The sequence below is a fragment of the Heptranchias perlo genome, chromosome 15 (genome assembly GCF_035084215.1).
Source record: "Heptranchias perlo isolate sHepPer1 chromosome 15, sHepPer1.hap1, whole genome shotgun sequence".
In the NCBI taxonomy this organism is placed as follows: Eukaryota; Metazoa; Chordata; class Chondrichthyes; order Hexanchiformes; family Hexanchidae; genus Heptranchias; species Heptranchias perlo.
The window spans coordinates 30376220-30400202 of record NC_090339.1 but is presented as its reverse complement, the minus strand read 5'-3'; the positions used below and the strand labels follow the sequence as shown (position 1 = coordinate 30400202).

Genomic DNA, 23983 nt, shown 5'->3' with positions numbered 1-23983 from the left:
GCATAATCTAATATTCTCCTAGCCGGCCTCCTATTGTCTGCTTTCCATAAATTTCAGCTCATCGAAAACTCTGCTGCCTATATCCTATCCCACACTAAGTCATGCTGACCCATCACTCTGTCCTTGCTGACCTACATTGTCTCCCATTCCCCCTATGTTTCAAATTTAAAATGTTTAAATCCTATCATGGCCTTGTCTCTCCATGTCTCCGTAACCTCCGCCAGCCTACAACTGCCTCCCTAAACTCTCCCTCTGATTCTGGCCTCTTGTGCATTTCCCACCCCCCATCCCCCATTTACCCCACCATTGGTGTCCAGGCCTTCAGCTGTCTAGGCCCCATGCTTTGCAATTCCTCCCTAAACCTCTCCACCTCCCGCTCTTCCTTTAAGGCTCTCCTTTAAAGCCACCCCTTTAACCAAGCATTTAGTTAGCCGTTCTAATAGCTCCTCCTTTATCTCAGTGTCCATTTTAGTCTGATTTCATCTATGAAGTGCCCTGAGACGTGTTTTTACATTAAAGGCACTATATAAATGAAAGTTGTTACTGTTGTGTGCGACAGGAAAACTACCGGTTGCACACATTGCAGAGAAGCCATCCGTGTGTTTGAGAAAAAAGAGCCTACTGATTACACACTTGTTATAACTTTAGTTTTGTGTTCTATAAACTTCAGAAAGTCAGAAAGGGCATTAAGCTAAGAAAGAAACAGTAGGGCCAATTTTAACTCCCTGCAGGAAATCGGTGGGAGATGACAACAACCCTGCATGGGAGTCGAAGGCAGGGCAGATTTTAACTTTTGGGCCTCATTTGAATGCTGCCGGTCAGCTGCTCACCCATTTTAGGTGTAAAGTGACAACTGACTGGGGGTGGGGAGGGGGGGGATGAAGAGCGGGCACCAAGTTTTTTAACTTACATTTGAGGTCCTGGCTGGCTTCCCGATTGCTTTACTGGACAGGTGGCTGTGGTGTACGCCCTAATCAGAAGTGGGTTGAAGTGCCATTGGGGCCCCATGTACGTCATAGGACGTTGATTTGCAATTATCCGCTTCATCCGCTGCCATAACCAGCTGCGATAAAATGAGGAGTCAGCGAGAAATGGAATGACTCCATTTTAACTGCACCCTTGCTCCTTTCCCGGGGATCAGGGAAAGTTTAAAATTCCCTTATTGTCTTTCTTCATTGTAACTGAGCTTATTTTAAAAATAAATCTACAATAACAACTTGCATTTATATCGTGACTTTAATGTTGTAAAACGTCCCAAGGTGTTTCGCAGTAGCGTTATCAAACAAAATTTGACACCGAGCCGCATAAAGAGATATTAGAACAGGTGACCAAGATCTTGGTCAAAGAGAGAGGTTTTAAGGAGCAATTTAAAGGAGGCGCAGAGGCTTAGGAAGGGAATTCCAGAGCTTGGGACGCAGGCAACTGAAGGCATTGCTGTCAATGTTGGAGTGATGGAAATCGGGGACGAACAGAAGGCCAGAATTGGAGGAGCGCAGAGATCTCGGAGGGTTGTAGGGCTGGAGGAGGTTGTAGAGATAAGGGGGGTAATTTTAACCTCCAAGAACGGGTGGGTTGGGGATGGGTGGGATGTAAAAATTACAGTTTTTTGAAGTGGGAACGCATCCCGGCTCCAAAGTGCCCACTTCTGGGCTTAATCCAGGCAGGTTTGTACGCGTGTGCACGATGGACACCCGGAAGTTCCGCCCCCACTTAGTCGGCGGGCCAATACTTAAAGGGGCAATGTAGTTGAGGTACTTTATATTTTGTGTAAGTAAAATGTATTAATCGTACCGGTTCGGGTTTCCCAAAACTTCCGATTCGCGTAAGGTGAAGGCAGGCGGGAAGGGCCGGATCCATGAGGTGAGTGCCTTTATTGCACTGCTTGTGGGCCAGGAGGAGCAGGAGTGCTTCATTCAGGCCCTACAAGCTCATTTGGCCAAAAGGACCCCCCCTTTTGGCCAACCCCACCCCCCTCCCTCCAATGCTGGACTCCCTCAGATAGCGGCCCCCCGCCCCCTCAGATAGCTGCCCCCCACCTACCTCCAACTCTTTATCCAATCTCGTCTTCTGATATTTTTCGAGCGCCTCCGATCTCTGCCCGGCATCAGCCCCCGACCTGTCTGCCCGACATCAGCGCCCCCCACCAATATGTTCTTCACGGCCCATGATCCCATCCTCCCTCTTTTCCAATCCCCAGCCTTCCCACCCAACAGCCAGCCTCGTGTTCACATCCGTGGTCACATTAATCTATCGTTAGTGACCTGCAGCTGCAGTGACCAGCAGTCAATTGAAGCCTCACTCAGGTCTGTTTCTCATACTAATGCTAAAATTATTTTAAATTACTTTAAATTCAGTTTAAATGAGTTGAAATTTAGCCAGTTGATTTGGTCTTGGTACACAAGCCCTGTGACCAGCAGTCAATTGAAACCACTGATAGGCCTGTTTTTTCAGCTGCAGCAATTATTTGAACAACTTTTCAGTTTAAGTTAATTTAGTTCAGTAATCTTGAAGCCCCATTGGCCATATTCCAGTAAATAATCGATTATAATGGATAACACTGCTTGATTGTGTTGATTCATGGGAGATTTTACATTTGGGCTTATGCAAATGAGCTTAAGCGGTAACTTGGGTGTAACTTCACCTCAGCAAAACTGGCGTTGTGTCCAGCGCATTTGGGCTCATTTTCCTGATTGCCCCCCTGGTGGAAACTCCAGGCTAGAATGTCTTTCCTCCCAATTTGTTTTTTCAAATAAAAATGAACTTGTTGAATTTTGACAGCTGTAATTACCACCTGTATTTTGTTGATAGTACTTAGATTGTTTCATCTATCTTGTAGCAGTGTGTTTGTTTGTTTGTTGAGGAACAAATCACAAAACACCAAATTCAGTGTTTACAGAGATCCTTTAGAAAGTCAAACTGCTGCGAGGGTGTAATTACAATGTGACAAGTTTACGTAGATAATTTCCATTATAAATGTGGACATTGGAACCTATAATGAAAAAAGGACAAAATATATAACTTTTAAATTGGGCATTGAATTACGTCTGCATGCCCTGGTCAAACTATACCCCAGCCTCTAACCCTCCTTTGCCTGAAGACTACACTTGGTCTTGACTCCCCATTTGGGATGGGTCCAACTCCAGGACACAGGCAGCTGGAAATTCTGCCCAACCACACTTCTGACAGAAGAGCAAGGACCCTGGAATTTGGAGGCTTTCGTGCCTTCACGAAGAATTTCCTGTGAGGTATAACAGGCCAACTACAGAACAAATCTCCCTCTGCTTTTACCCATACTTGCCGACATTCACTCTCCAGGCTCACATACAAAGAATGGATATTTGGGCAAGATGTTGGAAGACTGCTGGGACCTGTGAAACCATACCCATGGCACTTTAAGAGATAAGGGGAGAAAATTGGCACAAAAAGTGTATTTGACATCCAGGTGAGTTGATTATAAGGTTGCAAAGGCTGCTGGTAATGAAAAACAATGTGATGAAATAGCATCAAAGTTATAGGAAAATAATCTGTATATTTGGACATAGGGACCTGCAGATTACAACAATATAATATTCTGATACACAGGATGATTATTTGTTTTATATATATATATTACAAAGCTGTTTTTAATTTGTGTGTTGCAGAAAGTTTTTGTGGCCCATCTGTACATGTGACCTGCGATCAGACGGACAGTACATTGGAGGAAAGTCAGCGTATGCATGAGGAAGTGGAAGATGATGTAAAAGAAAAGAAGAATTCAAAGGGTCAGGAGCTGTTTACAACGGAGGATAAAGAGACCAAAGAAGCACGTGAGGTGGGAAGGACTGATAGCTTGATTACTGATGTAGGTGAACAAGATAGATTGGAACCACATGACTTGAGTTGTATAGCAGAGACTGATGGGAATTGTAAAAATAGTAACGAGCAAAACTCTACCATCAAGACACAAACAAGAGGCAGTAGAAAGAAGCTCCAGAGTGAGGAGGATTCTGAAATATCTTTACACGAAAGGGAGGAAAATCAAGATAGCACGGGGATACAAACAAGGAAAACAGTTACTACAGGTAAAGTTCAATGTCTTTTGAGCATTGTATGCCTTACCACTTTTAGAAACGTATGTTTTAAAACTTGTATGGAATGCCACTAATAATTGGTGACTAATTCACACAATCCTTGTTTTTACTGTCTTCTATTGATGAACAACTCTTCAAACTGTAAAGTCAGCTCAAAACTCAGCATAAGAGTTTGATGTGACATTTGTTTGCTGGGAAATGATCCTGGTTACAAGAATGTCGAAGCTCAATTTCCTCTTAGTGTATAGAAACCTTGGAGTTCAGCACTTGTCTGCTCCCAGGTCAGACAGAATTGAGTGTGGCAGGGAGCGTTTCAGTAGCATTCATGCAAAATGCCCCAGTTGGACTGCATACCTTGTTATCTTATATGGCTGGGAAAATTTGGTAGTCTGTGGTGCTGTAGTTCTATAGTATGACATGTTATCCATTTGCCAAGTGGCACTCAGGCAATTTCATTGCTTCCATCCACTGACATAGTATCTGGTGCCATCCAAAGCAAATTCCTTGGCTCCAGAACTGACACTTAACGTAAGTTGACTCTTAGCACCAAACAGCAAATTAAAACCAAACCACTGATACAGGCATATTTCTCATAAGAGAATGAGCAAAGCATCGTTAGAGAAACCTCTGTGAGGGATTTCCTCAAGAACTTCTTTTGCATTATATCCTCAGCCATTGAAAACCTGCCCTGACTCACACAAAACTTTGTTAAGGAAGCATCTACCCCTTCCCACTAGCCACAACACCAGCACAAGCAAGATCATTTCATAGGGTTCAGCCCCAGTACTAGCCAAGGCACTGGTAGATGTGAGGGAAGCTTTGGGTTCTCTGCATTTGAATGAGTGGCCTTAGACTTTGCAGAAGGGCTGATAGACTTCCTCATTTTCCTAAGAGAAGGAGGAGGAAAAAGAGGGGTGACAACAGGAGAAGGATATGGAAATTTCAGATAGTCTTTCATGGCTTAATAGTGCTGCCTGTGTAGTGTGTTGACAGCTTATATTTTACTTGATGAATATAATGCCAGCCTTACTTCTCAGTTGGGGTCCAACTGCAAGCACATCCTGGGACAAGTAAGAATGTTGTAGTTGATTTGTTAGACCAGTTTTGTACAACATCGTACTGCACATTTGGTGTTATAAAAGATTATGCTGCACTGATGCCAAGCATGGATTTTAACTGAAGCATTTTGGGTTCCAGCTAGGATACAATTTCATAGGAGCTCACAGATCTAGAGCTGAGCTGGAGTCTAGTCAAGTTAACTATATTGCGGTTTCATTTTTAGGCACATGGACACCTCCCACTTCACCACGAAAGAGGCTAACTCCTTCAGGCAAATTGCCCAGTACCGACTGGAATCTGAGTGTCAGACACAGCTCTCCTGTGTCAGGAAGTTTACGGAAACGTAAAGAGCCTTGCAGCCCAGGGGCTCTCAATTTGAGCCACACGCAAGAATCTTCAAGTCAGTACCAGTCAGAAAAACCATCAGGAAAACGCAAATGTAAGACAAAGCACATTAGTGGGCCCCAGTCATCAGAGGAAGGTGCAAACAACCAAGGAAAACACAAGGTAAGCAGTTTACAACAGCAACTTATATAGTGCCTGTAAAGTAGAAAAACATCCCATGGTGCTTCACAGATGCTTACATCAAAAAAAAGGATACTGAGCCAATAAAGGAGATATTAGGAAGGCAGACCAAAAGCTTAGTCAAAGATGTGGGTTTTAAGGAGAATCTTAAAGGAGGGGAGAGAAGTGGAAGGGTTCAGAGATGGAATTCCAGAGCATGAGGCCTAGGCGACCAGGGCAGACCCGCCAATGTTGGGGCGGACGTGGGGGGTGGGGGGGATGCACAAGAAGCCAGAGTCAGAAGAATGGAGAGTTCAGGGGGGTTGTAGGGCTGGAGGAAGTTACAGAGATAGGGAGGGACAAGGCTAAGATGGGATTTAAACACAAAGATGATCATTTTAAGGCACTGGGGACCTGGAGCCAATATATGTCAGCGAGGACAGGGGTGATGAATGAGCAGGACTTGATGCAGGGCAGGATAGGATAGAGCAGCAGAGTTATAGATGAGCTGAAGTTTATGGAGAGTGGAGGATGAGAAGTCAGCTATGAGAGCATTAGAAATAGTTTCGTCTGTGGGTGACAAAAGCATGGATGAGGGTTTCAAGGCATTTATTTGACCTGCAGAATAGAATTGTGATTTTATCAAAATGAAATAAAACATTAGTTTACATTATTTTAAAGTCATGATGTGTTTATGAATAAACAAATACAAACTTTGAGATTTAAAGCTAAAAATAATGCTGGGCAATCTTAGTGTACAAATGCTAAACATGTATGTAATTATTTTGCCTATTATTTTAATTACACCATTAATTTTTTAATTTTAAACAGGTTAAAGTCTCTGATAAATGAAATAATTTAAAGTCACCAGATGACAGATTCAGTATTAAAGCCAGTTATCGCTGCCTGCATCTATTGCATGAGGCATCTTAAATATACAATGAAAAGGAACACATTGAGTTGAGTTATCTGGTAAGATTATGGAATATAATTCTTTTCTTTGTCCCATTGATTGATCTATTAAATATTTGTTTTGTAATAGGTTAAAGTAAGGCAAAACCGCTCCCTAAAGCGCTCAGCATTAATGCTGGATTCTGATTGGAGTCCATCACCAAAGAAGCAACGTAATTATTCAGCCCGCTGGAAAAAGCGGACATCCTCACTTACTCCTGTTAAACAGGCAACTGTGTCACAGTCACCATCTGCTCAAGCAGAGACATCCACAGGGCAACAGTCCCAATCCGAAACACGAAAGCTAATAGTAAATAAGAATGCTGGTGAAACATTGCTGCAGAAGGCAGCACGATTAGGCTATGAGGTAAGATCTGTAATAGCATAATACTTGATCTGTTTAATTTTATTAATCTTCTGAGGACTACCAATGTTTTTCTTTCCTCCTGCCCCACACAAACAACTTTTCATGCACCTTTGTGGGGCCTCTTCCTCTTCACCATCCGGTTCAGCTGAGCGGAGCGTGCATGGCACACGCTGCATCCAGTTGGTCCCCCAAATTACGTCAGTGTCCTATGTCCTAGATTAATGAGGCTCGCTAATATGGTGGCAAAGCAGAAACGGACCTATAGTTTCACCACATCGATTTTAACTCTGCTACCGCCCCATTTCCGTCAGATGGAGGGAGTTAAAATCATCTTTTATAGCTTTGTAATAAAGCCTACTACAAAGTGTCTTGTCTTACAAATATGCCTAATGCCAGTAGTTGCCTTGCCTACAGGGATTCAGCAAAATGTTGAATGTTTCAAAAATTAATTCTTACAGAATTCAGGATCAATCTAATAATTGGTATATTTAAAAATGATGTACAATGGACTGGGATTGCAGTGGGTTAAATATTGGCCTTTCAGTTTTGGGACCTGGACTCAAATCCATCCCAGATTGTTAAGTGAAAGTTTTATCTGTTTGTTGGCTGTAAGGGTGCTACATAAACTGAGTCTGGATAGTCTGAATCCAGTTCCTATAGATCCCCAAGACAAAACTATCCCTAATGCAAGAGCAATTGCCAAAAAATCGGTAACCTCAGTCCAAAAGGCCACATGGTGGCTAGCAAGGAACTTGGAAAAATTTTACAATGCTGCTACAGGAAGTGCTCTTCTGAGGTTTGAGCCTAGTATGGGAAGCATTACTTTGCAACCAACCGTGGTGTACCTAATTGCTTGATGCTGGCATTGGTCTCCTGAAATGGAAAGATAAAAATTTAATGGTACTGGTGGTAGGAGCTGTGTGAGAAAATTGCCCACCTGCCTGGTCCTGATGATCCTGAAGGCTTCTCCAGCCAGTTTCTCTACTCACTGACTTCTTTATAGCATACCCCGGATTAAAATTGAAGTGCTGGATCTCTGCCTCACACCCTGTCTGATGGTGAAGGAAGTTACCAGGACGGTAACCAGCTGGCATTACAGACAACACGCACTCCACTGCACATACTGGTCCCGTTTAAAATTATTGTCTGAATTAAAATGCCAGTGAGCGGAAAGCTGAGAGGGTTTGTCTTCGAGAGTATTGTTACTCGTATGGATGAAGAGCCATTGGGATATCCAGCTCCATTGGTAACTTCAGAGTTTCAGTATTCAGGGGTTCGTTAGAATAGGGTCCTACTGCACTTTTGCTTTAATGTGCAGATTTTGTAATAAAGCTAATAGAAGTTAATTGAACTGTTGATGATCAATCCATTAATTTTTGCAGGTTTTGCTTCAGTTTTCCCATCACATAGAGGAATTTAGTCACCAATTAAAATGATGTGGAAGGGGTTAACAGTGATTATCTGATAAAAGAAACAATGGGGGTTAAATTGGTGAACCCCCGAATCCGAGGTCGGACATTGCAGTGCGCGATTAGCCTGCATCTGGTGGTACCTACGTAGCCAGCAGGTTAGATTGGTGCTGCAACTTCATTTACTTGATAGATGCACAGCATGGAGCCCAATGCCAGCATCAAGCAATCGGGTACACCACGGTTGCTTGCAGAGTAAAGCTTCCCGTACTGTGTTCAAACCTCAGAAGAGCACATCCTGCTGCACCATTGTAAAATTTTTCCAAGTTCATTGCTAGCCACCTTGTGGCCTTTCGGATTGAGGTTACCGATTTTTTTTTTTGGGAATTGCTCTTGTATCAGGAACAGTTTTGACTTGAGGATCTATGCTTGTGGAGCGTACGGTCTCTCCACTTCTCACTTGCAGGGGGCGCCCAAATCTCCGGTGAGTTGCTCGCACCTCTTAAAGGCAGCCTGCACTTCTTATTTGTAGAAAATAAGATACGGGTCCGCACGGAGATCAGACATCGCACATGTAAAACACAGATGCAGGTCCCATCCCTATATTCACAAACTGTTGAGTTATGTTAAAACATTGAACAGAGGTTGTGCATTACTAAATCCCAGATCCTCCAATCTGCCAGTCTGGTTTTGTACTAGGCCTGCAAGAGAGCGTGCACCGAGGTTCTCTGCTGATGCACTCGAGGCCTTGGTGCAAGAGGTGGACAGAAGGAGGGTCATCCTATATCTGCAAGGAGGGCAAGAGAACCTCCAAACATATGCTCAAGAAGCAGTGGGAGGCAGTAGGAGACAAAGTCAATGCCAGGCACATAGCACCATGAACATGGATGCAGTGCAGGAAGAAGTTCAATGCTTTGACACAAGTGGTCAAAGTGAGTGAAGTCAGCTGTCAAGTGGCATATCCTACCAACTGCACCACTAGCTGCATCAACTGCTCCACGCACTACACCCCCCATCACCCACCTTCCAGTAAACTCTTTCAATCAGTACTCAACTCTTCCAATCAGATGCTTCCTCTCACCCTCACACATTACCACTGTTGCAAGCCACACACCCACAACTCATAGGTCACACGCAATGGCATCTATTTAACCATGGCAGGCACATCACCCAGTCATCCTGCAGGACATTCTCGCTTTCTAGCAGGAGAAGGTGGCGGCGCATAACAGGAGGCAGCAAGAGGCAGTGGCATTTAGCCCCTCAAGCCTGTTCCACCACTCAGTGAGATCATGGTTGATCTGTGACCAAACTCCATATACCCGTCTTAGCCCCATATCTCTTAATACTCTTGGTTCACAGAAATCTATCAATCTTAGATTTAAAATTAACAATTGAGCTGGCATCAACTGCCGTTTGCAGAAGAGCGCTCCAAACTTCTATCACCCTTTGCGTGTAGAAGCGTTTCCTAACTCCTGCAAATCCTGGCTCTAAGTGTTAGGCTATGTCCCCTCGTCCTAGTATTCAAGTATAGGAGACTTCCAAAAACAGGTACAAATGCACCAGCAGCCAAAAGCAATAATCTATCAACTAGCCTGTAAATCTTGCATGGTCTCTTTAAAAAGCGCTGATGGGGGGTCCTTCAGGCCGTCTAAGACATGTTCAGGTATTCGTGGTTAAGACAATGCGTTTAATGGAGCGTTAGATGCCAAAATGGTGTCTTATCACATTAAATCAGTGTTGCTCACCGAACTGACGCATATTCTCCCTAATTTATACGCTGCTGGCATTCATTATCTGCCCGTGCGCGAAACCCTTTACCAAGATAGCGTCCAGCGCACGTAATGCTAGTAGCGTGCACACGCATTCCGGATGCCATATTGGAACTTCGGGAGGCCATGTAATGCCGAAACAAAGGGCTCGAAACAGTCCAATTTCAAGCCCAATGTCATTTTCACTGAAGCATCCTGGTGAACCAGTTGTTGCAGTACCCATGTACTGCCACAGGGGATCACTGTTACATTCGTAAATATTTTAGTAATTGCTGGCTTAAACCTCAGGTTAGAGCAATTTCAATTCAGTAAAATTTGCTGGGTGTAAGGTGGAGTGCTGGATCTCTGCTTCTCACCCAGCAAAATAAAAACTAACTAGTTTATGACTTTTTAATATATAAAAATAGACAGTAAATTGAGAATGAGGAGAGGATTCTAATCTAGAATGCCCTTTTTTACAATTTAGTTTTTTCCATACCGTGTATTCCAATACATTCAATGTGCCATGTGTTAAAAGAGGTGAAAACTCGAATTACCACTTGGCCGGCAGCATAGTTTTTGCAGAACTGGCAAAGTTTTGTTCGCTTGATAGCATTGTGTGTTGCTGCCTCTTTTCTCAGCAGTGCTGTTTAATGTCAGGTTGTCCTGATAAAAAGAGGACAGTTGAGAGACATGGGGCACAATTTTGACCTGGAGCCGGGAAGGGGATGGGGGGGTTCGAATTCCGGACGCGAAACCCGGAAGTATGGGTTTTCAGGACGTCCTTACGATTTTGACATAAGTACGTGTTTTTTTGTCGGTTTGGCGTCCGACTGGCCGGCCTGATTGACAGGCTGGCCTCAGTCGGACAGGAGAGCAGCCAGGGAGAGGACGTGAAAAGGTATGTTTTTCGGTAAAATCTTTGATTGTATGGATGGGGATGGTGCATAAGGGGGTACCAGTGGGCATGGGGGGAGGGATCGGGGATCAGTCACTGAGTGGTGGGGGTCTCGGGATTGGGGGTCGTTGCAGGGGTCCTCGATCATTGGGGGTCAGGATTGTAGATCGGGGGGGGTGGGGGCGAAGATCAGGGGACGGTCCGCGATCGTTGGGAGGGAGATCGGAGATTGGGGGGGGGGGGGGGGACGTGATCATTGGGGGGGGGCGGGGGGTGGTGTCCGCGATCATTGGGAGGGTGGTCGGAGATCGGGGGGGGGAGATCCGTGATCGTTGTGGGGGGGCTGTCCACAATCATTGGGGGGTCGCTGTAGGTAGGCTTGTTGAGCTTGGGGGAAGCACTCCTGCTTCACCGGGCCCACAAGCTATGCCAGAAAGGCACTTACCTGCAGTTTCGGGCCTTCTCGCCTCCTTTCTCGTGATGTGAAGGAGGAGGCCTGGGAATCCCAACCCCCAGGGGTTGAAATTGCAAAACGTGAAAAAATGGAGGCCCACAGCCTCCTGAGAGCAGGTTGAGGGTGGGTTTGAAATTGTTGCGATTCTCAATGCCCCCCAACCCACCTGTTCTTTACTGTTAAAATTCTGCCCATGATTGACCAATTCAGCTGTTTTAAAAGGTACATCATCTAAATTGGGGTGGGGATGGAGAATCACAGGACACTATCTTTTTAAAAGGTTTTCACTCATGCTTTGAAGAAAAGAAAGAAAGACCTTTCATTTATACAGCGCCTTTCATGTCCCTAGGATGTCCCAAAGTGCTTCACAGCCAATGAAATACATTTGAAGAGTAGTCATTATTATAATGTAGGCAAGCACGGCAACCAATTTGCACACAGCAATGAGATAAATGACAGATAATCTTTTTGTTTTGATGGTGTTGGTTAAGGGATAAAATATGGGCAGGACAGTGGACTTGAAATAAGGCACACCCTGTATACTTGGCAGGCACAAAGTAACTTTGACACCAAGTGATTCCAGAATGCAAACTCTGGGTTTCAACCGAGCCCAGAGAAATGGTACTGTGATGCCTTTTCATTGTTGGTTCTACAGATGTGATACAATAATAAGCCAGGTTCTTTCTGAGTTCGCAAGACAAAATGTACTCAGTTTAACCTAGTATATGAGGCCTTCATTCTGTACCTTTGGTGCTGCTGCCGCACCAAACTGATGCCAAAAGTGTAGTATACAACTGCTGACATGGGATAGTGTCAGTGTAAGCAAGAAAGCCTCGAGAAGCTGATTCTGCATGGCTTTTGTCTTGCACTGACAAGAGTATAACCTCTTTTTAATGTGTGATTTTAAACTCATGGCCTGCTGTACCACCATTCAATTTCAACCAACTGAAAAGAGCTGACTGTCCGCTCTCCGCTGCTAAATCAATGGAAAAATGGCCACAGTTAGACTTGGTAAGCAGTGCTCCATGTATGCATGTGAGTATGTTACCCTTCCCAATCCCCCGTCCAGTATTGCAAAGGGGACAGTGTAAACACATTGCTTAGTTCACCAAATGCTGTTGGTACTGCATTAGCAGCTGTACAATAACATTAAATCACAGGGTTAGAGAGTTGGGGAATTAATATGCTGTGCGTGTAATGTTCTTCTGCTTTATTACAAAGATCATATTTTTCAACTTTCCACCAGAATTTTAATTGTGATACTCACAGAAAGATAGAGATTTCCTACACTATTTTGGATCTTAAACTGTCCCATGTTTTGTAATCTGGAATTTCTACCTTACAAATTTAAATTCTTGGCCTTTTACACTTCCAAATTAATTATAAATTACACAGTTTCTTTTTGGAATTTATTATCCATGATTTTGTAGATTTCCTATCCATTCCATGTTAGAAAGAATTAGTTTTCCTCTGGTAGAACAAGCTGTCCCATGACTAGCTAATTGGAAAAAGATGGGTGGAAGAATTAAAGCTATCTGCAGTGAACCAGCTATTAAGCAGCTTGGCTATAAATAAGAAATCGTCTGGAATTACTTACTTTGGTCATTTTACTCAAGTATGGAAACATTTCAGGACTGGAACTTAAGCAAAATGAATATTTTTTTTTATTCGTTCATGGGATGTGGGCATCGCTGGCAAGGCCAGCATTTATTGCCCATCCCTAATTGCACTTGAGAAGGTGATGATGAGCCGCTTTCTTGAACTGCTGCAGTCCGTGTGGTGAAGGTTCTCCACAGTGCTGTTAGATAGGGAGTTCCAGGATTTTGACCCAGTGACGATGAAGGAACGGGGATATATTTCCAAGTCGAGATGGTGTGTGACTTGGAGGGGAACGTGCAGGTGGTGTTGTTCCCATGTGCCTGCTGCCCTTGTCCTTCTAGGTGGTAGAGGTTGCGGGTTTGGGAGGTGCTGTCGAAGAAGCCTTGGCGAGTTGCTGCAGTGCATCCTGTAGATGGTACACACTGCAGCCACTGTGCACCGGTGGTGAAGAGAGTGAATGTTTAGGGTGGTGGATGGGGTGCCAATCAAGCGGGCTGCTTTGACCTGGATGATATCGAGCTTTTTGAGTGTTGTTGGAGCTGCACTCATCCAGGCAAATGAAGAGTATTCCATCACACTCCTGATTTGTGCCTTGTAGATGGTGAAAAGGCTTTGATGAGTCAGGAGGTGAGTCAGTCGCCACAGAATACCCAGCCTCTGAACTGCTCTTGTAGCCACAGTATTTATGTGGCTGGTCCTGTTAAGTTTCTGGTCAATGGTGACTCCCAGGATGTTGATGGTGGGGGATTTGGCGATGGTAATGCTGTTGAATGTTAAGGGGAGGCGGTTAGCCTCTCTTGTTGGAGATGGTCATTGTCTGGCACGAATGTTACTTGCCACTTATCAACCCAAACCTGGATGTTGTCCAGGCCTTGCTGCATGGGGGCACGGACTGCTTCATTATCTGAGGGGTTGGAGTGGAACTGAACACTGTGCAATCATCAGCGAACATTCCCATTTCTGACCTTATGATGGAGAGAAGGTCGTTGATGAAACAGCTGAAGGTGGTTGGGCCTAGGATACTGCCCTGAGGAACTCCTGCAGCAATGTCCTGGGGCTGAGATGATTGGCCTCCAACAACTACTACCATCTTCCTTTGTGCTAGGTATGACTCCAGCCACTGGAGAGTTTTCCCCCTGATTCCCATTGACTTCAGTTTTACTAGGGCTCCTTGGTGCCACACTCAGTCAAATGCAGCCTTAATGTCAAGGGCAGTCACTCTCACCTCACCTCTGGAATTCAGCTCTTTTGCCCATGTTTGGACCAAGGTTGTAATGAGGCCTGGAGCCAAGTGGTCCTGGCAGAACCCAAACTGAGCATCGGTGAGCAGATTATTGGTGAGTAAGTGCCGCTTGACAGCATTGTCGACAATACCTTCCATCACTTTGCTGATGATTGAGAGTAGACTGATGGGGTATATATAGAAAAAGTAAGCAATAGAGTTATGATATCGAAAAAGTAATTCTAATTAATCAATTAGAGTTGTGAAATAAATTACCAGGCAAGGACATTGAGGTGGACAGTATAAATAGGCTAAAAAAAACAATTAAGTGTCTAGAGATAGAAGGTATTGAGGGATCTAGCGAGATGGTGGCTACGTCGAAAAAAGGATGGACTTGTTGGAACGAATAGTACTTTCCTGTTCCAAAAAATTCTTATGATGATTTTGGTAGCAGGAAGTACAGAGAAGCATTGTGCAGTACCTTCCAGAGGAATGTTTGTTGTTACCAAAGGTCCTGGTATGTTATCCACCAATTGATAAGCTCATATTGCACAAAGGAAAATAATAGATTGAGGAAATGTTAAAATTATTATGTGCAAATTTTTGCAATGGCTTCTTGGATAAGACCAGCGCCATACAGGCCAGAACGTCCAGGTTCAGTACCCTGTCTGTTCAAAGTTAGCTGATTTAACCAGCAGTGGTCAGGGTGTTACAATTTGCCTCAACACCAAGGGATACAGGGGAAGTAAACCAAACAGTGTTCCCTTTCCTCATCACTGTCTAGCGATCCCTGTTGGAAAATGCATTTGTGGACGTCAGATGAGAAAAGGATTGGATTTAGCTGTAAAGCTGTTCACAGTTAAATAGACTGCCAATACCCCATGTCTAGAAATAAAGAACTTTCATTTATGTAACACCTTTCAGAACTTCTCGCTATCCCAAAGTATATCACAGTCATTGAAGTACTTTTGAAGTGTAGTCACCTTTGTACTTTCCATACAGCAAGATCCCACAATATGTAAGGAGATTAAATGACCACATAATCAGTTTTAGCGATGGTATTGGTTGAGGGATAAATGTTGGAGAGGAGGAGAGAAATTGTAAATGAATAATTAATTAATCTGTGCTGATTCAAATCTGTATGTGGCTTTCACAGATGCAAGAGCAATGGTCAGTATTTATTCTGTTGTCTTATCAATATGGATTTTTTTTTCCAATTATTTATATTACATATCTGATTTCTTTTGTCTAGGATGTAGTTATCTACTGTTTGGAGAATGAAGTGTGTGACGTCAATCACCGGGATAATGCAGGCTACACAGCATTGCACGAAGCCTGTGCACGTGGCTGGCTTGACATAGTCACACGGCTTCTGGAGCATGGAGCAGATGTAAACTGCAGTGCACAGGATGGTACCAGGTAATAATGGTATATGTTTTTTTGTTGTTGTGAATTTTGTGCCTATTACAGTAGGGACATTAGTGCTAGAGAATGTTCACAATGTTGGCGTTAAGCAATTCCAGCTCAGGTATAAGACATTTAGATGCAGAATAAACCTCCCTCTGTTCTTCCCCAGCAATTCTGTCTGTTACACATTTCGGGTCTGCCTTAGATAATTCTCTCAGATTCAGCGGTTCTAGTCATTCCTGTAAATGGTCCCCGTGTTTTGTGTTCAGGGGGGTGCCTCTACTGCCCAACATCTAATTCTATAGAAACGTAACCCAGAACGTAACAATGGTATTCCTTTATGATCTGAACTGATGCTGTGTCTTTCACATATGTACTTCTCAATAGATGGACTGAAAATATTTAAGTAAAATGTGGCCAGACACAAATTGTTAAGCTGCTTTATTTTGCAGCCAGCTACAGAGTAACAGCTATAATCAAAACTCCTTTGCTTAACATCAAATCCCTCCTCGTGAATAAGAAAATTAATAAATCACATTGCCTTGCCCTGGGTTAGTAGGCCGATTAATACTTGCTTTTGGTCAATTTAGCATTGAAACATGCCAAGGCTTACACGGGCTTGGCCAGTACTAGTCTTGCAATAGGTTGCCTATGCCTTTCTGCCTTTCTCAGACCATCTCGCCTGACTGACCCATGAGGTCTTTGCTCTCCCCCTTCATTCTGGACAGGAAATTAGCAGCTGACCTCTGACCCTCCCTATCCAAGGATTGGCCAGTAGGGCTGCCAATGAAACTGACTACGCCCCCGTCCCCTGTGTTGATCCCTCGAAACCATCTCCTGCTATTTTCAAAATGAATGTGACGATCCGGATTCTTTCCCCTCAATCTGGTTCAGTAAAAACTGAAGTCGAATACATTTTAAAGTTCAACACAACTTTAATAGCAGGGTTCTTAGTCTGCAGCATCGATTTGGACTCCTGATAGAGTCCCTCTATGCTGGCAGAGCAAGAACAAAAACATACAGAAATCCACACGTTTTTATACAAATCAATAGGGTTGGAACATACTTAACGAGGGTCAACACCAATCATAAGCCAGGCACAGGTTGCCATGCGAGGTTACATTATTTCCGGCCAATCATAAATCGTCCATGTGCTGATCATGCTGCTGTTAGACATCAAAGGGGATACTTCCTCACCTTCCAACTTGGAATGTTCTTCCCTGTCCCTTCTGTTCCTTATCTCCCAACCTGGAATGTCTTTCAACTTTGGCTAAGCTCGTTACCTATATTGATCTGCCATAAACATGGAGACATTCAGACCAGTCCTTGAATCACATCAAAGACTCTACATTGCTAAGACCATGCAAACCTGCTGACTACGCAAACATATGGCCCAGCAGGAGGGCCAGGCCACCTGTATCAATCTCAGTTACTAACTAATTAACCCTTTCTAACCATTTTGCATTCTGCTTCTTTGCCACGTAGGCATCTTAATATTTTACCAAAAACTGACCACGTAGGGATTCTCAAATGAAACCATCTTGACATAATGAGTCTGGGTTGACTCAGTTGACCCTTACTGTCTAAATTCAAAGTGGCATGTAGCATCAATATTCCACAAACTGGTCTGTTGAGCTTTTAATACACATCACCTTCCTCACCATCCCATCCTCTAGCTACTGTGGTAATATTAATCCCTTGCGAACTGATGTTAACTTAAAGATAATGGCCTAGAAATTCGAACATGCTCATTTTTAGGGATTGATCCATGCACCTGCATGGATTGACCCGAGGCACACCCAATATTGGGCTTTGGGCCTCAATATCATCGAGCCGCCGAGCTGTGGACACCTAATAGGCGTCCTTAGGCAGCTCACCAGCGAAGAGGGATGAAAGATCGGGCCACTGCGACGGCAGCAATGGCCCTCAGGTAAGTGTTTAAAGGGGCGCAACCGGGAAGGGGGGCCATTGGGCCGGTAGGGTAGGCAATCAGGTCGGGAGGGTCGGCGATCGGGTTAGGAAGGTAACAGCGGGAGGGAGGGAAAGTGGTCAGCAATGATTGGGGAGGGCAGAGACTGGGATCAGGGAGGGAAGAGGCCCAGGAGCACAGAGGGCAGAAAATGGGATTGAGGAGTGGGTAGCACCAGCAATTGGGGCCATGGATCAATGGTCAAAAATCCCAAAACATGACAGTGCCTCATTTCCAATCTGAAGAGAATAATTTACTTCACGAGCGTGACATTTTCCCATATCTGACACCAGTCATTCTGTGACCATTCTGAGTGGATTTGCCATTTTAGTGCCAAATTGCATGCATTTTTGTGCTTTAGTCCTATTCCTACTGGGAACTGGATTTAGACAACTCAGACTCACTTCACATAAGCCAACAGAGAAGGGAAACTTTCATCACTAGATTTAAATCCAGATCATGGAACTGAAAGGCCAGTGTCTGTTCTAACTCAACACCAATTCACAATATTATCTACTTAATATTAGATTATTAGTTTTGTTTTGTTATTTGGTAATAACATATTAAAGGGGAAGGAAAGTCTTGGGGAATTATTTTTTGTTCAAAATGTTGCCCCTTTTTATAGAAGAAAACAATAGTCACCTTAAATTTCTTCATTTTTTTTAAAGATACTAATTTTATTGCTGAAGTAGAGACTCTTGAGTAGGGTCTTCCACACTGCTAGTCCACTCCGATAACGTCAATTTCAGGGAGTTACCTGGAGTGACTCCATCGGAAACAGCAGGGCTGAGACTGAAGGTCACTCTGCAATTGCCCAACCCTGGAAACTATGCTACAAGCTAGGAATGCAATTTGCAAGCTTATATCACAATGTTTAGAGTTGGGTAGTCAGTGTGCAACCCAAAGTTGGGTTAAACTGGGTCTGGTTTTGAATCTAGCCCAGACTGATGCAATGAAAATCTCTTGACTGTAAGGATCTTTTGTAAAATAAGTTTGGGTAGGCTTAGCTCAGTTCCCAGTGAATGTATATTTGTACCACGGAAAGCTTCCCCTAATTCAGCACTAATTGGAATAGTACTAATTAAATCATGTTGCTTCTGCTATTCTTCACGGTAGCCTGGGTGAGGATGCTTTCTGTTCAAAAAACAAAGACCACTTTACGTGGCAGGTAATCTTAATTGTGTTACTCATCTATCACACTTGTAATGTGCTCCTATTGCCACAGTGAGTTAACCAGCATGTCTCATTACTGAATTTTATCCAGTCATTAAATATTCCAGCCGAAGTGAACATTAAAACTTGTTCTTAAATGCAACTTATTGTGTTTGTTTCTGCTACTGCTTTAGACCTATTCATGATGCTGTTGTGAATGATAACCTGGATGTTGTCCATGTTCTACTGTCATATGGTGCGGATCCCACCCTTGCTACCTACTCGGGACAGACTGTTCTGAAGATGACTCATAGTGAGCCAATGGAACAGTTTCTTATAGGTATGTGGTCTGTGTTACTCATTTAATACTTACATTTGTAAATCTTCAGTTTATTCAGAACCAAAAAATATTTTGGAGTTTTCCAAATTTTCATATGATTTAGAACATTCAGCAATAGAACAAATTAAGATTTATTTTTATTGATGTATGGTAAAAAGTACTTTTGAAATGATAAATGAAATGACGGATTGCACAGAACCAATCTGTATCCCCCAACCCCAAGCACTTAAGCACATATCTAGTCTGACACTTAAATACAGTACTGAGGGAGTACTACATTGTCAGAGGTGCTGTATTTTGGATGAGATATTAAACTGAGGCGCAATCTGCCTGTTCAGGTGGATGTAAAAGATCCCATGGCACTATTTAAAAAAGAGCAGAGGACTTCTCTTGGTATCCTGGCCAGCATTTATCCCTCAAATAAAACCATCAAAATAGATTAATTGGCCATTTATCTCATTGTTGTTTGTGGGACCTTGCTGTGAACATATTGACTGCCGCAGTTGCCAAAATAACAACAGTGACTACGTTTCAAAAGTACTTAATTGAAACACTTTGGGCTCAATTTTCGGACAGGGGGGCTCCGAAAATTGGGGATTCCCGGGGCGGGTCCGGAGCCTGGCTCCAACCCGCCCACTTCCGGGTTCCCCAGTGACGCGCTTAGATGTGCGGGCAGCCCCTGCATGCGGGATTCCCGCCGGCAATTAAAGCCGGCGGGATCCCACTTAAGGCAATTAATTTGCTAATTCAGGTCACTAGGAGACCTGATTTGGAGGATATTTTATAGTTATATTAGGAAAAAGAGGGTGGTCAGGAGCAGTGTTGGCCCCTTAAAAACTGAAAGTGGGGATATTGTCATTGACAATGGGGAAATGGCGGACATGTTGAACAATTACTTTGCGTCAGTATTTACAGTAGAAAAAGAGGATAGCATGCCGGAAATCCCAAGAAAACTTATATTGAATCGGGGACAGGGACTCGATAAAATTAACATAAGTAAAGCAACAGTAAGGAAGAAAATAATAGCACAAAAGAGTGACAAATCCCCAGGATCAAATGGTTTCCATCCCAGGGTTTTAAAGGAAGTAGGTGAGCACATTGCGGATGCCCTAACTATAATCTTTCAAAGTTCTCTAGATTCAGGAACTGTCCCTCTAGATTGGAAAATTGTACATGTCACTCTGCCTTTTAAGAAAGGAGAGAAAGGGAAACCGGGGAATTATAGACCAGTTAGCCTAACATATATTGTGGGGAAAATGCTGGAGTCCATAATTAAGGATAAGTTGACTGAACACCTCGAGAATTTTCAGTTAATCAGAGAGAGCCAGCATGGATTTGTGAAAGGTAGGTCGTGCCTGACAAACTGATTGAATTTTTTGAAGAGGTGACTAAAGTAGTGGACAGGGGAATGTCAATGGATGTTATTTATATGGACTTCCAGAAGGCATTTGATAAGGTCCCACATAAGAGACTGTTAGCTAAGATAGAAGTCCATGGAATCGAGGGAAAAGTACGGACTTGGTTAGGAAGTTGGCTGAGCGAAAGGCAACAGAGAGTAGGGATAATGGGAAGGTACTCACATTGGCAGGATGTGACTAGTGGAGTCCTGCAGGGATCTGTCTTGGGGCCTCAATTATTCACAATATTTATTAACGACTTAGATGAAGGCATAGAAAGTCTCATATCTAAGTTTGCCGATGAAACAAAGATTGGTGGCATTGTAAGCAGTGGAGATGAAAACATAAAATTACAAAGGGATATTGATAGATTAGGTGAATGGGCAAAACTGTGGCAAATGGAATTCAACGTAGATACAATGTGAGGTCATCCACTTTGGATCAAAAAAGGATAGAACAGGGTACTTTCTAAATGGTAAAAAGTTAAAAACCGTGGATGTCCAAAGGGACTTAGGGGTTCAGGTACATAGATCATTGAAGTGTCATGAACAGGTGCAGAAAATAATCAAGAAGGCAAATGGAATGCTGGCCTTTATATCTAGAGGACTAGAGTACAAGGGGGCAGAATTTATGCTGCAGCTGTACAAAACCCTGGTTAGACCGCACCTGGAGTACTGTGAGCAGTTCTGGGCACCGCACCTTCGGAAGGACATATTGGCCTTGGAGGGAGTGCAGCGTAGGTTTACTAGAATGATACCCGGACTTCAAGGGTTAAGTTACGAGGAGAGATTACACAAATTGGGGTTGTATTCTCTGGAGTTTCGAAGGTTAAGGGGTGATCTGATCGAAGTTTATAAGATACTAAGGGGAACGGATAGGGTGGATAGAGAGAAACTATTTCCGCTGGTTGGGGATTTTAGGAGTAGGGGGCACAGTCTAAAAATTAGAGCCAGACCTTTCAGGAGCGAGATTAGAAAACATTTCTACACACAAAGGGTTGTAGAAGTTTGGAACTCTCTTCCGCAAACGGGAATTGATACTAGCTCAATTGCTAAATTTAAATGTGAGATAGATAGCTTTTTGGCAACCAAAGGTATTAAGGGATATGGGCCAAAGACAGGTATATGGGGCTCGAATTTAGCAGGCCTGCGGGTTCCCAGCGGGTGGTCCTCCGGGAGCGTGGTCAACACGCTCGGCGAAATTAGTGGGTTGCCCGCGCGATCGTAGCAGGCAACACACTAATAGGAATCAATTACCTGCTCCTCCAGGGTCCACGCTGCTGGTCTGCGCGTCGGGCGGGCTGCACATGCGCAGTAAGATCTGTCAGCTGGAGGCTCTCTAGTTAAAGGGGCAGTCCTCCACTGACAGATGCTGCAACCAATGGAACAAATTACAGCATGGAGCAGCCCAGGGGGAAGGCTGCTCCCAGTTTAATGATGCCTCACCCCAGGTATCATCAGATGGGGTGAGGAGGAGGGGGAGGACACAGATCTTCCCCCCCGGCGGGCGGGAGGAAGCGGCCTGCCTCTGCCACCAAGAAGGCCTGGCTCGAGGTGACAGAGGGGGTCACCTGCGCCACCAACATATCGCCCACCTGCATACAGTGCAGGAGGCGCTGCAATGACCGCAGTAGGTCAGCCACAGTGAGAACACGAAGTCTTTCCCCTACACTCCGTCTGCCACAACACTGCCCCCACCCCACATCTCCTTCGGCACCGCCAACACTACTCTGTCACATCACCCTTAATACCCACTCAAACCCCATCCTCATCTTACCTCCACCTACTCACCTCGCCAGTTCTCATCCTGCCACTAACACGCAACCCAATCCTCATACAATCTCATTGCTCCATCCCATACTCACCCTTTCGTGCATCTCCCTCACGGCCAGCCTCACTCAACCTGCCACCACCTGTGCTGCAGCCACAGGGCATGCATCACATATGTGCAGTAGGCAGCGTAAGGGAAACGTGTCGTGAGCATGAAGGGGGTGCACAAGGGTGTCTGAGGGTTTGTCCTGGGTGTTACCTATATTGAATTTCAGAGCAACAAACAGCACACATTATATTGACACCACCACTGCCATGTCTCCGCGAATCCTGTCCGTTGTGTCCAATCATGCCCGCTCCTGGGTATCACTATGAGGACCCACCACTGATGCCACCCATTGTGTTACTGCAGAGTAGGTGCAGGTGTATTTGCAGGGCTCTTCTGCGCAGACGACTGAGAGACATCGGCGGTGTAGCCGGCTGCACCCTGGAAGGATGCGGAGGAGAAGTTGTGGAGGGCAGTGGTGACTTTGACAGCGACAGATAAGCAGTTGGTGCTGGGGCCAGCCAGGAACAGCTCGGCATGAAAGAGCCTGCAGATCTCCACGACTACATGTCGAGCGAATCTGCGCCTCCCTGTGCACTGCTGCTCGGAGAGGTCCGGGGAGCTGCGCCTCGGTCTGTGGACCCTGTGGCGAGGGTAGTGCCCTCTGCGATGCGTCTCTCCCTGCTGTGCAGGTGGGCGTGCAACAACACCGTGTTGGGGGGCTCCACGTCTCTGCGGCGGACGGCGTGGACTGCGAGGCTGCTGGGGCTGCTCATGCTGTTCGTCCTCCGAGGGTGTCCACGCACCACCCATCTGGCAGGTGTTGGTCTGAGGGGTTGTGCAGGGTAGGTGGGTGGTTCCTCGGACTGGGGCTGCGGTTTCGTGTCGGTCTGTCCTCTGGCTTGGCGGGGGGTGGTGGAGGGCAGGGGTTGCCCTATGTGACGCGGTGGCCTCCTGCGTGGGTGAGGGCTCTCCCCCGTGGAGTGCACCTTGGCACCTGCCACAGGCTGCTGGCTGCAACACGCCTGGTTGGAGAGAGACTGTTTTCCCCCAGTGTGTGAAACTCACTGCCTTGAACCTAAAATCCCACACTTCCTCTTTTGACAGCTGCTTCAGCTCATTAACTGACCTCAACAAGCAAGGTAAGTACACTCAAGTAGAACCCCGCTGGCTTTAATTGCCTGCGGGATTCCCACCAGCGGGGCTTGCGCGCGCAGCCCCGCACGTCAGCGCGGTACCCGGAAGTGGCCTGGATTTCGGCGCGATCCGGTCACGTGACCGGATATCGGGATTTTCGGGGCCCCCCCGCTGGAAACCCGCAGGTAACCCGACGCGAAAATCGAGCCCATGGAGTTAGATCACAGATCAGCCATGATCTTATCAAATGGTGGAGTCGGCACGAGGGGCTGAATAGCCTACTCCTGTTCCTATGTTCCTATTTTCATCCAAACTGAGCGTCTTTCCCATACGGGGGGAAACACTCCCAGTTGAAATGGACATGTTGCAGCCACCAGCCTGTGGCAGCTGCAAAGATCCATTTGACAGGTGGTGGGTGGTGGGGGGGAGACCCTCACTCATTGCAGGAGGCCACTCTGTCACTTTGGACAAAGTTTGGCCTGCAC

At 45.0% G+C, this 23983-nt stretch overlaps 1 protein-coding gene across 3 annotated transcripts in view; it reads left to right on the top strand.

Moving 5' to 3' along the window:
* LOC137332955 (BCL-6 corepressor-like protein 1) overlaps nucleotides 1-23983 on the top strand; it is a 152555-nt gene that overhangs the window by 104465 nt on the left and 24107 nt on the right. For 2 of the 3 annotated variants that reach the window (XM_067997003.1, XM_067997002.1), the window contains exons 7-11: nucleotides 3642-4061; nucleotides 5353-5636; nucleotides 6676-6951; nucleotides 15534-15700; nucleotides 19004-19149. In XM_067997003.1, coding sequence (XP_067853104.1) covers nucleotides 3642-4061; nucleotides 5353-5636; nucleotides 6676-6951; nucleotides 15534-15700; nucleotides 19004-19149 — 1293 coding nt within the window. The remainder of the gene's footprint in view (nucleotides 1-3641; nucleotides 4062-5352; nucleotides 5637-6675; nucleotides 6952-15533; nucleotides 15701-19003; nucleotides 19150-23983) is intronic. The other variant, XR_010965766.1, reaches the window with a different exon arrangement.